At 32.2% G+C, this 18,101-nt stretch overlaps 1 protein-coding gene across 3 annotated transcripts in view; it reads left to right on the top strand.

Moving 5' to 3' along the window:
* LOC145297715 (uncharacterized) overlaps nucleotides 1–18,101 on the top strand; it is a 99,934-nt gene that overhangs the window by 59,121 nt on the left and 22,712 nt on the right. For all 3 annotated transcript variants that reach the window (XM_080143923.1, XM_080143924.1, XM_080143925.1), the window contains 4 exons: nucleotides 5,469–5,575; nucleotides 10,399–10,486; nucleotides 14,574–14,663; nucleotides 17,679–17,778. In XM_080143923.1, coding sequence (XP_080000049.1) covers nucleotides 5,469–5,575; nucleotides 10,399–10,486; nucleotides 14,574–14,663; nucleotides 17,679–17,778 — 385 coding nt within the window. The remainder of the gene's footprint in view (nucleotides 1–5,468; nucleotides 5,576–10,398; nucleotides 10,487–14,573; nucleotides 14,664–17,678; nucleotides 17,779–18,101) is intronic.

Here is an 18,101-nt window from a genome sequence, read left to right on the forward strand (position 1 = left end):
CATCCTAGAGTTTAGTGTGGGAAAATGAGTACAAATTAGTGTGAAATTATTTTCAATTTATTGTAATAATTCATTTATTTTGCATTCTATTTTGTGTATTTTTATATTCTACTAGCAATTGCATCCGGCATTGCCTGGTTTTAAAAAATGGGGGGGGGAAGAAAGAAACCAAGACATGTGCATGCAAGTATTGTTTTTTCTAAACCATTCATTTCTTGTAAGTGAAAAAAAAATACTCTAGCTGAGATTGAAACCAAAACTTATACAGTGAGTCGAATGATAACCATTAGGCCATCTTGACTTGAATCTGCTTATTCTTAACATAAGGAAGCTGTCATGTTTCACAACTGTGCATGCAGTCGGGAAACAGTTGATAAACAGATAAAAATCCGATATCCCCCCTCCCCTCCCAAGTACAAATTTATCAATTTTGACCCCTGTAGTAGCCATTTTTTTTCTTTTCTGGATAATAACCGATTAAAGTTTTCCATATGTCTGAATATCCTATGTACCAAATTTCAAGTCTATAGATCAAAAAATCGCTGAGTATATAGGTTGAGACTTATCCTCACACGCACACACACACACACACATTCTCTCTTTTATAGATATATAGGTTATAATCTAAATATTTAGGGGAGTCCTTTTAGAGGTCAATCGTTGAGGAATGTCTGTTTTAGAGAAGTAGTTTTAAAGAACAGTTTTAGGTAATATTCGAATGTGAGATGGCAAGAAAAATGTTATGATAAACACGTATAAAAGGATTCCGAAAGCATACATTCACAAGATATTTTATTTTTTAAGGTGGCGTTTACATAGATAGGAAAGCAGAGAATATTTGTTCATATTTTGAGTCTTTGCAGAACATGAGTAATTCATTAGCTGAGATATCAAAATCTGAGTCAATAATTTAAGGGCTGTAAATTATTCAGATTTTAAAAGCATCAGAAAGCAATACTTATTCACCATGAAATTAATATTTTTCCGTTGTTTTTAAAATTTGCAACTGTGGCTTCACTTGAATAACTGTAATTTGTAAACTAATCGGATTTGTGTCAAATTTTAACATGTATCATTTTAAGGTTAGTACTTTATAAAAGTCTTTTATGGTGCCATATATATTATAACATTGTATTTTATTTAAATTATAATTTCCTTATGTATAGTAGACTAGCCTGGGTGCCCAGCATTGTGTTGAGCAAAAAAAATGTGGTAGTAGGCAGGTAGGCTTGAACCCGTGATGCGAAGGCGTGAAAGAAAATCTGACGTCTTACTGCTACTCCATGACGTGATCAGAAGTTTGGATCATTAAAATTAAGCAAAGTCGGTCCAACGGATATGATGATTTGCAAAAATGGCTCCCAAAAAATTAACTCCTCCTTGTAGAAAACTGCCCAGCTGAGGGTGAAGGAATTAATGTTTTTGGCCAATTTTTCGATATTTGTCGTCCGAGATGCCGAGCTTCAAAATGATACTGAACTCATGAAAATCTGTCGCCTCTGTGGAAAGTTTTAGGCAGACATACATACATACATTTAAACAGACAGATGAGATTTATATTATAGACTAACGGAGGGGTACCCGGCGATGCCCGGGTGTTTGTAGGTGTGTGTGGTGTTAAATAAAAAAGAACTCAGGGAGGGGGAGGGGATCGAACCCGAAGCCCTGAGGCGAAGTTTGAAAATAAAATCGGCCAGCCAGAATGAGTTAGTGAAAGATGTTTGAATTTATTTAAGAACGAAATTGACAGGTGCACAGCCGGAAGTCGTTGAGCGTGACGACGTAGGTTTGTTTGTTATAAGCGAAGTAAAAAAAGAAAACAACGTTAACACTTAAGCAGGAAAAAAAACACAAAAAAAACTAACGTAAAGCAAATGAACGATGAAAACAGAAAAACGAACACGTGAAAAATGGCTTCAATAAGCCTGTTTCGATATTAAAATTTAAAAAATCAGTGGGTACCCGGGTGTTTTTGAGTGTCGCTAATAAGCGAAGTAAAAAAAAAAAAAAAAAAAAAAAAAAAGCAGAAAAACGAAACACTGGTTCAATATTTAAATTTAAAAAATCGAAAAAAAAAAACAAACATCTCACACCACGATTTGAACCCAAAATATTTAGATAATAAACCAAGGGCTTAAGCAACTGAGCTAACACGACGTACATGAAATTTGTTCAGTTTTTCAACTATTTAAAGTAAATCAGGTCACAACGTCATCTGACGCATGCGTAGAATCAGTCATTGTCACGAGAGGACCGTTTTTGTTGACCCCCCCTCTCCCTGTCGAAAATTGTCGATTTCGGGGTGAAAAAGTTAACGTTTTGGCCAATTTTTCGAGTAAAGGATGGAGCTTCGATGTGATACCGAGTTTGTGAATTTTCGTTGCGTCTGTCGAAAGTTTTTAGCGGACATCCAAACATACACACAAACAAACATACATACATATATATATATATATATATATATATATATACTAGTGAGGGGAGGTACCCGGCGTTGCCCGGGTGTTTTGAGGTGTGTGTGTGCTCGGGTGGGGGGTGTTAATCAAAACATAAGAATAAGCGAAGTAAATACATCGAAAAAAAAACACAAAAAACTAACATAAAGCAAATGTAAAAATGGGAAAAACAAAAAAGAAAACGCGAAACAGAAAAACAAACGTTAAAACCTCATTAAAAAATCTGAAAAATAGCACACACACACCCCCCAAAAAAATCTGAAAAATGGCTTAAATAACCCTGTTTCAATATTAAAATTTAAAAAATCAAAGACATCTCACACCATGATTCGAACCCAAAACCTTTAGATAATGAGGCCGTGCTTTAAACAACTGAGCTAAGATGACGTCAACGAAATTGTCTGTTTTTTTAATATTTAAAGTAAATCATGTTCCAACGTCGTATGACGCATGCGTAGAAGCAAACTTGTCATGAGAGGACGGTTTTTGCTGACCCCTCCCTGTAGAAAACTGATGATTTTAGGGTGAAGAAATTAATGTTTTTGGCCAATTTTTCGATATTTGTCGGAAGTTTAAAATGATACTGATCTCGTGAAAATCCGTGACCCCATGTCGAAAGTTTTTGCGAGACATATAAATACACATACATACATACATACATATATTTTCGCTTTTATATATATATATATATATATATATATATATATAGATTAGCCTGGGTGCCTGGCGTTGCCCGGATGTTTGAAGGTGTGTGTTAAGTTTTAGGCAGACATGCAAACATACATACATTTAAACAGACAGCTGGGATTTATATTATAGATGTCACAACAGGATGATGTCCTTCACTAAAATTGGTAAGAGATCAAGAAGTTCTGATGTAAATTGATGACGTTGTTTTGTGACTTTCATTAAAGTGGAGGGGGTGGGGAGCAAATCATATAAGACATCATAACTAATGAAATGATAGTTTTTGTTCATGAGAAACGTAAAAAAATAAATGAATTTAAATATTTGTAAATAATTTTTATAAAATTTCTTTAATTCTACAATGGTCAAGACCTTTCTGATGCTTTCTTTTCCAACTTTGTGCACATGGTGCAATGCAGAAAAATTTAATGCATCCAAAACCAAATATTCTATCTTTTCACCACCAACTCTATAATCCCCACTTGACCCCAATTCAAATGAACAGGTTTCGTCTTGAGGAAACACCTTACCTTGACAAACCTCTGGGATCTAGCTGATAGCACCCAAGTCATGTTTTTTTTTTAGTTTTGACCTAACTAATATATATCATTCAATATAATAATCGATAGAGAATTGTCCCTATAATATGTAATCTTCATGAATTAAAATATATTTAAGCATATCTTAGAACAAAGCAATGCCAGATGGCTTGCTAATAATTTAATAAAATACAGTTTATCGCATTTAGAATAAAATGTAGTCTACAAATATCTGATATAGGTTTTACGAGTTTTATCAGTCTATTTTATTCATTATCATAAATTTCTATAATTGTTCTGAGGTGAATCACTTTCCCAGACAAGTCCTATCTACAGGTGGTAGCAGAATATTTTCTCCTCAACCAGACTGGGAAATTTTATGGATTTGCCACATTAGTTTCACTGTCACCTGTGATTACTTATTTTGTACATTTAACATTTGTTCTTTTAGTTGGCCTATGTAAATATGGATTCTTCAAATCTGGTTTGGCTTTGAGTCATACTTCCAGTGAGTAACACTGGTAAACAAATCCTGCTAGTATTTTATTTTTATAAAGAAAATCACTTTTAAGTGAATTAGAATTTTTTTTTTTTTTTTTTTTTTTTTGAGGAACTTTGTGCCAGAGTTCGTTCCCTCTGGATTCCAAAACGGCCAAGCTGATTTTTATGACATTTCTCACAAATGTACTTTATGTATCTGGCAGTGTTCTTAGATAGGTTTTGTATCAGAATGTCTTCAATAGATATCAGAAGGAACACGCAATTTGGACCAAAGTTAACACTTTATACATCCTAACATCACAAGTGCGTTTGAGAAGTTTTATTACCACAAAAAGGCCTGGTATATAAAATCAACAGTAGATTCTTTGATATAACAGGGGCGTGTTCAAAATGTTTAGAGCACCATTGAATCATGATACTTGACTTTTGCATCTTAAACTTAAATTCAAGCTATTATACATAAAAATAATTTTATAAAATCAATAGATTTTCTACAGTGTAATGTAGATAAAAATGTATTGTGGACTGTCACTGCGGGGAGGTGTGAAGCTTCCTCATTGTGCACCATGATGAGTTTCCAACTAGAACAGGCAATTAATCTTTTTGATTTAAAAAAAAAAAAAAAAAAAAAAAAAAAAAAAAAATGGACAATTTCAACGACAGTAAAAATATGGTAGGTTGAAATATTTATCATTCAATCCCAGACTACGTTGGATCATTCTGCTAGTTTAAAAATAAAACTTAATCAATTTATATTTTTTGTCATGGGTACATACATTAGAGATTTTTTTTTTTTTTCAACTTGCTTAGAATTCCCCCTCTCCATGTGAAAAAAAATACAGAAAAAAACTTGTGTGACGTCTGCACCTGTGGCAGAAAGAAAATATTGTGCGCCAAAAATAATTGATCAAGTAGTTTTATTTTTATGAAATCATTTATAAGCAGATTTCATCCCCATGTTAAGAATGGTTTTCTAAAATCTTGCAAAAGGTTGTTTGGAGTTATCTCTTTGTTCTTTCAGACTGTTTACAAAGCAGTGCGAAATTATTGTTTGTAGTCTAGCTATAAAATTTGATTTTCTTAAGAATAAAACTAATTGATCAATTTACATGATTTTTAGTATCCAATATTTTCTGTCATGGGTATGTACATCACACAGAATTTTTATTTTTAAAATAGAATTTTTCATGCAGAGGTGAATAATGTGATGTCAGCCAGATGTCCTTTAATTGGTTAAAATTGATTAAAATGTTTTTTGTTTTTGTTTTTTTTTGTTTTTTTTTAGTCCTGACTTTGGTGCTTCAGCAAATGGTACAATTTTGGATAGGGTCCGAGTGATGCAGTTTGCTATATCTAAGGGCAAAGTCGCCATCCATTGTCATGCTGGTCTTGGTAAGAAATCAAATACATTATTCTACATGACACATTTCTTTCTTTGACCTTTTTCAGATGTATATTGTCAAACTCTAGGAATCTGCAAAGAATTTCGAATGGAACCCTTTATTTGATATGGATAGACTATTCTTAGTCTGTTAGCCATGACCTGGTAGAAATCTTAAGTAATTTGTAATTGTATTCTTAGTATTGTGTGTACTGAAGATGTAACCTTCAACCTCCAGAAGAGTTATTTAGAACTGATTATTACTTAGCACATATTGCATAATCACGTCAATACATCAGTTCCCATTATATCAACAAAGTTAATGTTGAACCTGGTCACTACTAAAATGGGTGACCATCTGAGCATTCCAGGTGCTGTATGTGCTCTGTTTATTTTGGCTTTTTTTTTCTAATGTTCACCCCTTACAAAGCGTATTGCTACTTGGACGTAAGAGGCTACTATTTGGGGCCATGTCTAGGAACGATTAACAAGATATTTGTTTGTTACAATGGAACTTCTGCATATCGGTACAGCCAGGGAAGCAGACAGAAGGAAGGGATTTCCAAAGTCTAGCTGTTCGAGAGAAGAAACTATTAGAATAGAAAGCTCTGGCATTTAGGCACACCCACAGTGAAAGGGTGAGATCTTATTGCTAAGTGGGTTTATCGAGGATATGTACGCCAAGGGAGTACAAGTGAAACAAGTTTCCAGTCGTCTAGCACTTGTCATTGAACTCTAGCAGTGCCAATTCAGGAGTGGTGTGGTTAGGGATTGCACAACCCTTGCCTCAATCTACACTAACATCTATTTAGTTATGGCCCGAGCCAACACTGGATAACCGTGTGTGTGTATTGTTTTAACAAAATCAAGGAATAGATTGATAGCAACAAATAGTGTATTTCATCGTTAGTTAAAATTGTTTCAAGACTATTCGGACAAATTCAAACATTGTCGTTTGAAAATTTTCACAAAAACAGCCTTTCGTCAGACTTATTGAATAAAAAACACTGTAACAACAAACTTGGAAACCAACCACAATCATACCCTTCTCAAACCAGAAAACGATCACAGCAACCCATAAAACTACAGATATCATTAACCAGCTGCCTATGTAAAACGATGCAACAATAATAAACAATAGATTAGTCTGGTGTCTAGAAAAAAAAAAAAAAAACTAATGTGGCTTCAGGAAAGAGTACAAATGACCATTTAATTGGGTTGGAAATCTTCGTCGGAAGCTAATATTAAAAAAAAAAATCTTGTTGCTATCTTTTGACATAGAAAAAGCATATGACAACACTGGATCCTAAAAGATTTACACAAACTCTGATTAAGAGGCAGACTACAAATGTTTATCCAAAATTTCCTATCAGAAAGAATCATCAGACTAAAACTAGGATCAACTTTATCAGAATTGAGTGAATCCTACCAGGAAGTCTAACTACAGTCACTCTTTTCAATATTAAAATTAGTGATATTACCCATTGCCTCAAGTCTGTAAATGGCTCACCATATGTTGATGACTTTATGATCTGATATCTATCAAAGCATATGAACACCATAGGGAGACAACTACAACAATCTATCAACAAAATACTCCAATGGACAACAACAAATGGCTTCATGATATAAAAAAGAAAATGCATTCACTTCTGCCAACAACGCAAGTTATACTTGAAACTTCATGATGATGAATACTAGTATAGTAGAATTCAAATTTGTTGGAGTAACATTTGATGAGAAACTTTTCTACCGCACATCAAGAAACTTTGAATAAAATGCAATCAGGCTCTATGACTACTGCAGGTGGTGGTTCACACAAAATGAGCAACAGACCAAGAAACCCTTTTAAAACTTAACAAAGCAATGATACGATCAAAGTTGGATTATGGTTCTGTGATCTATGGATCAGCCAGAAAATCATACCTACAAACATTAGGTGCAATACACCATCAAGGACTGAGACTCTCGCTCTGCGCTTTCTCTACCTTCTCGGTAGAAAAAGTGTATGTAACGGAAAATGAACAATCATTAAAACGGACGAGAAAAGCTGGCCATGCAATACTTAAATTAAAATCCTGTAACTTAAATCCAGCTTATAACTGCACACTAAATCCATCATTCCAAACATTGTTCAACAAAAATGAAAACTAAAATAAAGACATTTGGGCTTCGAATGGATCAAACCATTAAAGAGTCAAATATTCCACAAAATAAAATTCATAAAACCAAATTAATAAATATCCCTTAATAGACCATACAAAAACCAAGCACAATACTGGACCTTAGTAAACTCCCCAAAACGAAAACCCATTCCACCACTTACCAGGTAAAACTGTCAAAGCTTAGTGAAAAATTCCTAAACCACTAAAATAATCACACTGATGGTTCTAAGGACACTAAGAGCATTGGTAGCAATTACCAAACAAAGCAACTATCTTTAGAAATTCTCATAGATATGGCACTTGATATAACAGAAAACCATAGTCAAAATTTTATCTATTCCAACTCTTGTTCTGGCTTTAATGGCTATAAAGGGAAACAAACTAGAAAATCTAAATAACAAAATTAAAACAAGCAACCTAGAAGAAAGTAAATTATATTTTGCTGCATATTAAATTACATAGAAATAAGTGGTGACAAAGCTGATCTAGCTGCAGTTATCCTTCTCTCTCTCATATATATATATATATATATATATATATATATATATATATATAAATTCCTTACATATTCATGAAATGAACAAATACTTAAGTGAACTGGCACCAGTCATGGGAACTGACCAAAGAAAATAAACTTTTCAAAACAACACTCACCCTCAAAAAAAAATGGACACAGGAAAATAAAACAGAAGAGAAGTCTTATTAAATCGACTCCACATAGGACATCTAACCCACAATTATTTATTAAAACAAGAACCAAAGTGCTAATGTGGATATATACTAACTATAAAACATCTGAAGATTGTAAAAATATAAGCTCTCTAAGAGGAAAATATATTAATAAACACAAATTAGAAAAACTAAAATCTAAATCACAAAGATTGTGGACTTTCTTTAAAAGAAAAAAAAAATATATATATATATATATATATACATATATACACACACACACACACACACACACAATTTAAAAAAAAAAAAAATCTTTTACCACCAATATGAAAAGTCAAACTTCTAAATACATATAGCAAACATTAACGTTATATAATCATAAAATCACAAACTAAATGCAGCAAACATTTATTTCTAAAATACCTTCTCTGGCATAAACTAACTTCTAAGGTTAATATACCGATAAACTAGGTAAAAACAATTTTCCTCTACAGAACAACCAAACCGCACACCATGAATAAATATTTGAAGATATATCCGTAAGAACTTTAAGCATACACTTCTTTCCAAATTAATGGATTCAGTATTAAATATCCAAAAAGGCTGATATGCTGTAAAACAACTAATCAACCATCTGCAAATGTAGAGAGAAGGACCATATGATGAAAGACTGCCTTGTCTGTTTTCTACTATCTAATTGATATAGTTTGAAAAATACAGCAATAATACAGAGGACTGTGAAAAAAAAAGTGAGAAACTGTATGACTACATGCCTCAAAAACCTGTAAAACTCAAAACTAAGACTACATCATTATTTCTGTAGAATGCGGTGATTTCAAATGCAACTATGCCTTTTTATCTCGAGTCGGTTGTCAGTTTTCATTATGGATTTCATTTTTTTTTTTTTTGCATGCCTCGTTGGTGACATAACTTCTAAAACCGGTCACCTGTAGGCTGTGTGGCCATCCATAATGCGTTAGGCAGTGATCCTGGTGACTGAGCAGCAGTCAATGATTGGTTGGCTTGCAATGTTTCACTTTGACCCTTGCTTGAGAGATCAAAGAGGCCCGATCCTATCAATTGGCGATCCTGGATATGACCTAAAACTATATCCAGTGATGAGGCCCCAGCTTGCGGGCTTTGGGGAGTGTAGAGCCACCCTTTAATTGCCATTGCTCCCAGGTCCACTCTGACCCGGAGTGGTAATACCTGTTAGGGTCCCAACTATGGGTTAAATAGAAACCAACTTGAAAACAACAAATATATTCTATTAAAAAATTTTTCTTCAAAATCTTTGGATTTGGCATTAAATAACCTGAAAAGGGTTGATATGCTGTAAAACAAAAACAACCTATCAGTTGGCCAGTCATCATGCACTGGTATCTGTTTATCCCCAACTGTGTTATTCAGTCTGATTCTTATAGAAATCAAACCCTTGTTCCTCTTTATTTTTTCAAATAAATACTAGAAGGTGGTAGTTGAGGGTCGATTTTGTTGAAGGAAAAGGTTACCACTACCAAAGAGTAATGTGATGATGTAATGGAGAAGTGATGGTGCCCTCCTTGTAAAATTTCTTTTTTTTTCTAGGTAAAATATTTTTTCTAAGAGTAATGTAATGTATTTTGAAAATAAAGTATTAAGGTTCTAAACTTTTAAGATGAGGACTGCTTGTTTATATTTACTTGTATTGATTGGACTATTGTTCTTATCTTGAGTGTTATTTGAGCAACGTTTCGGTTGGTTTGGTCTTTGACCGTTTTCAGGCATGTTGGTTGTTGTTTGGAAATAAAAAAAAAATTTTTTTAAAAAAAGGTTACTGGCTCCATAGATATTTTTGTATTCTTGGAGTTAGTCTGCTTTATGGCTGTGATTTCGTACGTGTGAAAAAATTGGTTGACAAAGTTGTCTCCCCCATTGTCAACCTATTTTTACTGAAGTAATTTTTGCAAATAATTTCTTCGTGCGTAATCATTTTTTTCTTTTTTTTATCCTTTTAGGTCGGACAGGTTTTTTGATCTGTGCTTATCTTGTTTTCACAAATCGAATGTCTGCCAATGATGCAATTCATTACGTCAGAGAAAAAAGGTTTGTCTTTTCTTTGGAGTTTCTAAAATGCAAATATGTTTCTTTTCAACTTACACTAGCGGGGGGGGGGGGGGTACCTGGCGTTGCCCGGGTATTTATGTGTGTGTGTGTGTGGGGGGGGGGTTAATTCAGAACAAAAAGGAAACTTAACCCCGTTTAAATATAAAAAAATGATGTTAAAAACCAAAAAACAGCGATGGGGTGGTGGCAGGTAGGCTCGAACCCAGAGCCTTGAGGCCAATAGGCTAAGCCTGAACACCTGCACTACGGCAACAGTAACAATGTCAGAGCAATTAAAAAGTGAGTCACGTCAAAAGAGTAAATGAAAGAGGTTTTATTGACAGGTGGCCGCTTAATGAGGTCATCGCGAGAGCGTTACGACGTAAGCGATGGCTATTCAGCAGTGAATATTTTTAGTGCGGAACAGTTTTTAATGATTGTTTTTATTGGGGTGGGGGGGAAGGAAAAGCGGCTCTCCCGTTTATTATTAGGGGAGGAGTAATAAAGCAATTGTCTGATATGACAGCGAAGCCGATATTGACCGAACATTTAGCTGGCTATTCGAATCGAGTTTCGCTTTTTTTTATACGGAAAAACGAAAGCAACACGCAGCGATCCAAAAATCTGGAATATTTAACGTTTCAAAGTTGGGCAAATTAAATAGACAGGCGACTTCCATTAACTCATAGATATTATGATTTAGACGTCATATAAAAAGTTTTAAGAATGAGCGACCCTCATGAGCAGCCCCCCAGAAAAAAAACCTTTTGCAAACATAGATAAAAAGTGCACACACTAACACCTACACATTTTCACTTTTATATATATATAGACTAGCGGGGGGTACCCGGCGTTGCCCAGGTGTTTGGCGGTGTGTGTTGGGGGGGGGGGTAGATCTGTTTGAGAAAAAAAAAAAAGTTTTAGTAAAAAGGTAGGCTTGAACCCCGAATCTTTGACGCAGAGGTGGAAAGGAAATGGGGGAGAAAAAAAACCTGCGACCTAACCATCTCGACGACGGGAATAGATGAATTAATAAGCGTGTTAAGTTGACGTTTATAAAGCGAAATTAACAGGTGCGACAACGTTAAGTCGCGTGATGTTTGACCTAGTTTTGTGCTGGAAGTCAGTTTCTGTTGTCCCCGCTACACGCCAATGAAAAAATATCTCAAATAGCTTGTAAAAGTCAGGTAAATTAAAGATAGCTGCGACCCGAGTTCCTTAGTCGTAAATATTATTATTTAGACAGCATATAAAAAGTTTTAAGGAGTGAGCCAACCAAGAATCATGGCAAAAAAAAGCCTTTTGTAGGCATACACTAAAAGCGAACACACACACACACACACACACACACACATACATACATACATTTTATATCTGATAGATATAGACAGTATATAAAAAGTTTTAAGGAGTGAGCCAACCAAGAATCACGGCCAAACATACACAAAAAGCGAACACACACACACACACGATGATTGCAACGTCTTGTCAGACGAGTGCCACTCCCTCAGACATTTAAAATCCATGAGCCCAAATGCCTGAGGGAGTATCTATACAAATATGATGTTACAGAGTCTTAGCTTTGTACGATAGCTAAGTCTCTCTCTCAGTTCAAAATGTTGAGATCCAGCAACAAGCAAGAGCAAGATAGCCAGCAACAAATTAAACTGCAGACCAGCTTAATGCGGGTAATGGTCTTCTGCTTTATGGTTTTTTAAATCAGAGATTTGCTTCTCCTAGAAAGGTTGCCTTCACCACGGCTTATGGGAGCCCTCTCCACCCCAATACACATATACACACACACAAATATACACCGTGCTAGTTGGCCGTTGACCCAGAAAGAGTTCATTCGCCCACACACACACACACACATACATACATGCACACATTTTTGCTCTGAAAGATATATAGATAGATATAGATAGATTATTATATGCATTGGCAAAAAAAAAATTTTTTTTTTTTTTTTTTTTTTTTTTTAAATAATCCTGATAGGTGAACACTTATCGAATAAGAGATACCAATTGACTGTAGATTTTAAACAAAAAGCAAATAAAACAACTTTTGCACAGGACTGGTAAAAACTGGCAGTAAAAATATTAAGAAAAATGCTTTGCCATTGTTTGTATTTATATATTCCACCTTTGGGTGATCTTAACTTAATGTGTTCAAATATTACTGTCACATGTCTGCCTTGCTCAATGTGGTACTACGTTGAAATCTTTGACAGCGTTCCTATGACGTTATGCCTCATGTCAGTTGATGTCTCTTTATTTTTCTCTACCTTACCTATCCTGTTTCCCTCATGGGAACTTGTTTATCTCCTAAACTCTGTGTCAGTTCGACCTGCACTTGTTGAGGCCATGTCAAAATTCATGGTAGTTCATGTACTTGCTGTTGACATAGGGCCCCTAATGGATTTATTTGCACACTTAATATGTGAATATATGAAAAAGGAATTGAATGATGTGTGTAAAGTTTTTGTCTAAAAGGTCAATTGTTAAAACTGGTCTGGAAACTGACTGCATGTTGAAACTTATCTGGATAGAGATTGTAGCTCTCACATATTATAATGTACTATTTTCTACATTAGAATTTAGCACAGTGGATAGACGTTGAATCTCTACAGTTCCAGGTGATAACGGTTTCAATCCTACCCAAAGCCGACCAGAGGATTAGTAACCCATCTCTCGCAAAGTTTTTATTCTTTTTTTTTCTCTGAAGTTTATTTTCATCACGTCCTTCCATGTTTTCCTTCGCCGTGCCCGGTGAACTGGACCTGCTATCTTAATGGTTCTACATCTACTAACCATTTCAGTGTCTTCTGCTGGTTAGTAAAGGTAGAAGTTTCCTGAACTGATGTAAGTTTGAGATGTCAAGGTTACAGAAAAGGTGAAATTCACACTTTTGGCAATAACGTCTGTTCTGATTATTTTGGTCATGTTGTATCTAATGAAGTTGTACATCTTATGACCTTGACAGGGTCAGTCAGTGAGAATCTTAATATCTGATTTTTTTTCTCTCCAAATTTGATATGGATCTGATGCTTTTTGATAGCAAAATTTCAGTCTTATTAGATAGTTTTTGATATCAAAATTTCCATGGTACAATTTCAAGAATATTTCATGCAATATGAAGTGAAGCTCATATAAACGTTTGACCCATCCTTATGTTGTCAAAGGTATGCAGTTTCAGGACTGACTTGTATTCTTATTTACTTTATACTTTAAAAAAAAATTTTAAATCTTTTTTTTCTTTTTTTTTTTTTTAAATCTTTTTTTTAATCTAAAAAAAAAAGATTAAAAAAAAAGATTTAAAAAAAGGATTTAAAAATTTTTTTAATCTTTTTTTTTAATCTCTCTTTTTTTTAATCTCTTTTTTTTTTAATCTCTTTTTTTTTAATCTCTTTTTTTTTTTAATCTCTTTTTTTTTAATCTTTTTTTTTAATCTCTTTTTTTTTAATCTCTTTTTTTTTAATCTCTTTTTTTTTAATCTCTTTTTTTTTAATCTCTTTTTTTTTAATCTCTTTTTTTTTATCTTTTTTTTTTAATCTCTTTTTTTTTTAATCTCTTTTTTTTTTAATCTCTTTTTTTTTTAATCTCTTTTTTTTTAATCTCTTTTTTTTTTAATCTCTTTTTTTTTAATCTCTTTTTTTTAATCTCTTTTTTTTTAATCTCTTTTTTTTTAATCTCTTTTTTTTAATCTCTTTTTTTTAATCTCTTTTTTTTTAATCTCTTTTTTTTTTAATCTCTTTTTTTTTTAATCTCTTTTTTTTTTAATCTCTTTTTTTTTTAATCTCTTTTTTTGTTTTAATCTCTTTTTTTGTTTTAATCTCTTTTTTTGTTTTAATCTCTTTTTTTGTTTTAATCTTTTTTTTTAATCTCTTTTTTTGTTTTAATCTTTTTTTTTAATCTCTTTTTTTGTTTTAATCTTTTTTTTTTTAATCTCTTTTTTTGTTTTAATCTTTTTCTACTTAGAATTTTCACTTTAGTTTTGAAAATTATATTTAAAATTAAGCACTTTTCTAGACCTAGAATATTTGAAAATACCGGTTTAATTTCAAATATCCATGGAAATTCTATTTTAGACCACGAGCAATACAAACGCGACGACAAATGCAATGCCTTACAGATTTTGCTGAGTATTTGAAGAAACTCTGGATAATTTGTACATTAACGTGAGTTTTTAATTTCTTTATACAAATTTTTGTCTCGAGTTTCTCTTATTGAGATATATAATGAATTTGAGTGAAAAATCTTTGATATCGATCAACAATAATGATTCATCATACTGAAGAATTTATAATGATGACTTTTATTAAAGCCACTGTTCAACATGAGTTCATTAAATGTCTGTTCTCTGAAAAGAATGCAAGAAACTTAGAACTCTTTTCAAAATATCTTTTAGGCAAATGAAACAAGTGCAAGAGTTACTTCCTTTTTATTTTACAAAAATGTTTTCCATATTATTCCTGCATGAATTTATTTAACTAATAATTTTCTAAACGAGAATGGATATTAACTTTATGCCATTCAATCTATACAATCAGGAAAAATTCTTTTAACTTCAGCATTGTGAATTTTTCATTTTTCAAAGCAAATTTGTGATTTGTATAGTTATTATACAAATCACAAATACATCTAAATTTAGAAATCTGGCATCAATAGCTTATGGTGATTAGTTGTTTTTTGGCTTTGTGAGAAACTAGTAATCATCAGACACTAGTGACCCCCATGTCTCCAAACTTTGATCTATATAATATCATTGATATTGAACACTTTTTATAAATATAGCGACTAACAGCAACGAATATGAAGATATATATACATATATATATCGCCAGCAATTATCACTTATCCTGAGGATTGCATAAGCATGAAACACTGTAGGTGTAAAAATATTTATTTAAATTTAAGAAACTTATGGAATTAAAAAAAAAAACGTGCAAAAAAAATTCTGAGTTCAGGTCGTTGAATACTCTTACAGTTTATTATGTATGTCCACTGACATGGTATTTATAGACACTTAATTTTCTTTAATTCTTGTTAATTGCTGGTGGTCATGAGGTAGAATGTTAGCCTATGAAGTCAAGGGTGACTGGGTTCTAATCTCCTGACCAGCAGCTGATGATTGTGGAAGCATGAAATCTTAGTGTCTATATGTAAAAAAAAAAAAAATTCACTATTTGAAACACTCGATAATAAATTAAGATTTAATGATTAAAAAATCCAGACACGTGTGAAATTGTTTTTAATAAATATTGATATTTATAAAAAATAAAATTGCACTTTTTTCTTCAAATTTTTGAATAATAAAATATTCATTTTCAGGAAATTGGACATTTATTTATATATGTCGTGGTGGTAATTTCTGGCATGACTTGAGATGTTTGGAGTTAAGTCAAAATGATATTTGTATGCCCAATTATAGTTTGGTGTCTGTCGAACGCAAGTGTAATAAAAAGGAATTCACTGTTTGAAATACTCGATAATAAATTAAGATTTAACAATTAAGAAGACCAGACGAGTGTGAAATTGTTAATAAATATTGCTATTAAAAATAAAATTGAAATTTTTTCCTGTCAAATTTTCAAATAAAATGTTCATTTTCAGGAAAACTATTCGAAAAATTCAAAAAAAAAAATTCAATTTGATTTAATAAATAGCAATATTAAAAACAATTTCACACTCGTGAAACTGTTAAATCTTAATTAATATTTAATTTAAAGAATATAAGTATGCATAACTATTGTCATTAGAAAAAAATGTCTAACAGTGCTCAATTATTTAATTAGAGCATAATATCTATAATATTACAGAAGTTAAGATACACATGATACCTTAAGTTTCAATATGGATGAGCAGACCCAGACCAAAATATTTCTTATTTTCTTGAGTTTTAATCATAAACTGTTCACAGCTTTCTTCAGTTATATTTGATTTATGGGGAACATTGACCTAATCAAGTGTCATTTATTCTTCTCTTGATATAATCTGAAAGCAATAAGAATGAAAAGTTTACGCTATAAAAGCAAGTGTAAACTTAAAACTAATATAAATCTTAATATTTATATCGTAATCCCAACCAAATAAAAAAAGCCCAATACAAACACCATAAGGAATTAAGCTTGTCATAAGGAAAAGAAATCAAAACTGTAAATTTACAAGGAAATTTATTGTTCGACAATACTCCAAAAACAATTTTCAAGAAATCATTATTCTGCAGAGTTTCAAAGAATGCTATCTTCAGAGGAAATAAATATATTAGCAAATTAATTTAGCAAAGCTAATAATTTGCTGGTTATGGCAGTCAAATGAAACAGCACTTTATGATGGTCAGTCATAAAATGCAAAAATGTTCATGTTGGTTAAAACCTATGAAAAAAGGAAAAAAAAAAAAAAATCTGAATATAAAAAAACCCAAAATGCATGAAGACTCGCTTGATAAATCCAAGAAGGGTAGAAAAAAACTTTGAAAAACAAATAGAATTCCAATGTCAGCTGAAACGTGCAAATAAATTGTAGTGAAAAACAATCCGATTGGAAAAGAAATTCAATGTAGCTTAAAAGAATATAAAAATCTGTTCGTATTTGCTAAAATATGACCAAAAATCACAAGGTTAGATCTTAAAATTCAGTCACTTAAATCCAACCCAACTCATTCTTAGCTCTGCTTAACTAATAATTTGCTAATTTCTTTCTTTCCTCTGAAGAGAAGAATAGCATTCTTTGAAACTCAGCAGAATAAGAATTTCTTGAAAATTGTTTTTGGAGTATTCTGTCGAACAATAAATTTCCTTGTAAATTTTAATTTAGTGTTGATGTTTTTTCCTTATATATATAATCAACCTAGTTTCAATTGTTAGAAAAAAAATCCCACAGTGCTCAATTACTTTTAATGAAATTACAGCAGTTCAAATTGGGAGAGCAGACCCAGGCAAAAATATTGCATTTTGATTTTTCTTTTTTTTTTTTTTTTTTTTTTTTTTTTTTTTTTTTTTTTTTTTTTTTTTTTTTAATAATAAACTGCTCGTGTCTTTCTTCAACTATATTTATCATGGTCTTTTGGGAGAAATTTGCAGTTTTAAAAAAATGTCTATTTATTCCCTTTTCCAGTAGTAAATTGGTGGACGTTCAATAAAAATATCTCCGCTTACCTTTTTAATTATTTATTTTTTTTTTTTTTTGTCCAGAGATGATGTTTCTTGTGAATTTACTTTAACCCAATGTTTAAGTCGACAGAAAAAACTGCTTCATGGTTATGAAGCTCGGAAACTGAAATACATTCCAAAGGTAAATACAAAAAAACATGTTTTATGGTTTTCATTTTTATGAATGGTTTTCTTTTATTCAAAAGTTCAATTCTCATGTGTATTGTTTTGCTTGCTCTCTCTTTATCTTTCTCTTTCCTTCTCACTGCAATGGAAATCTGTTAGAGGGCAAAAATTTCTACCTCTTTTTTATTTTTAAAGAATGGCTTAAAGAATTGTCATATTTTCAATAACAAATTTTTTATGCACAGTAATGTGGATTTTTATTTTTTTGCACTTTTCTAGCTGCTTCTTTTCATGCAGGAAAGACACAAGGAGACATTTGTCGAGTTTTCTTAAAGGAGA

The sequence above is a fragment of the Euprymna scolopes genome, chromosome 18 (assembly GCF_053919585.1).
Source record: "Euprymna scolopes isolate OS-2025 chromosome 18, ASM5391958v1, whole genome shotgun sequence".
In the NCBI taxonomy this organism is placed as follows: domain Eukaryota; kingdom Metazoa; phylum Mollusca; class Cephalopoda; order Sepiida; family Sepiolidae; genus Euprymna; species Euprymna scolopes.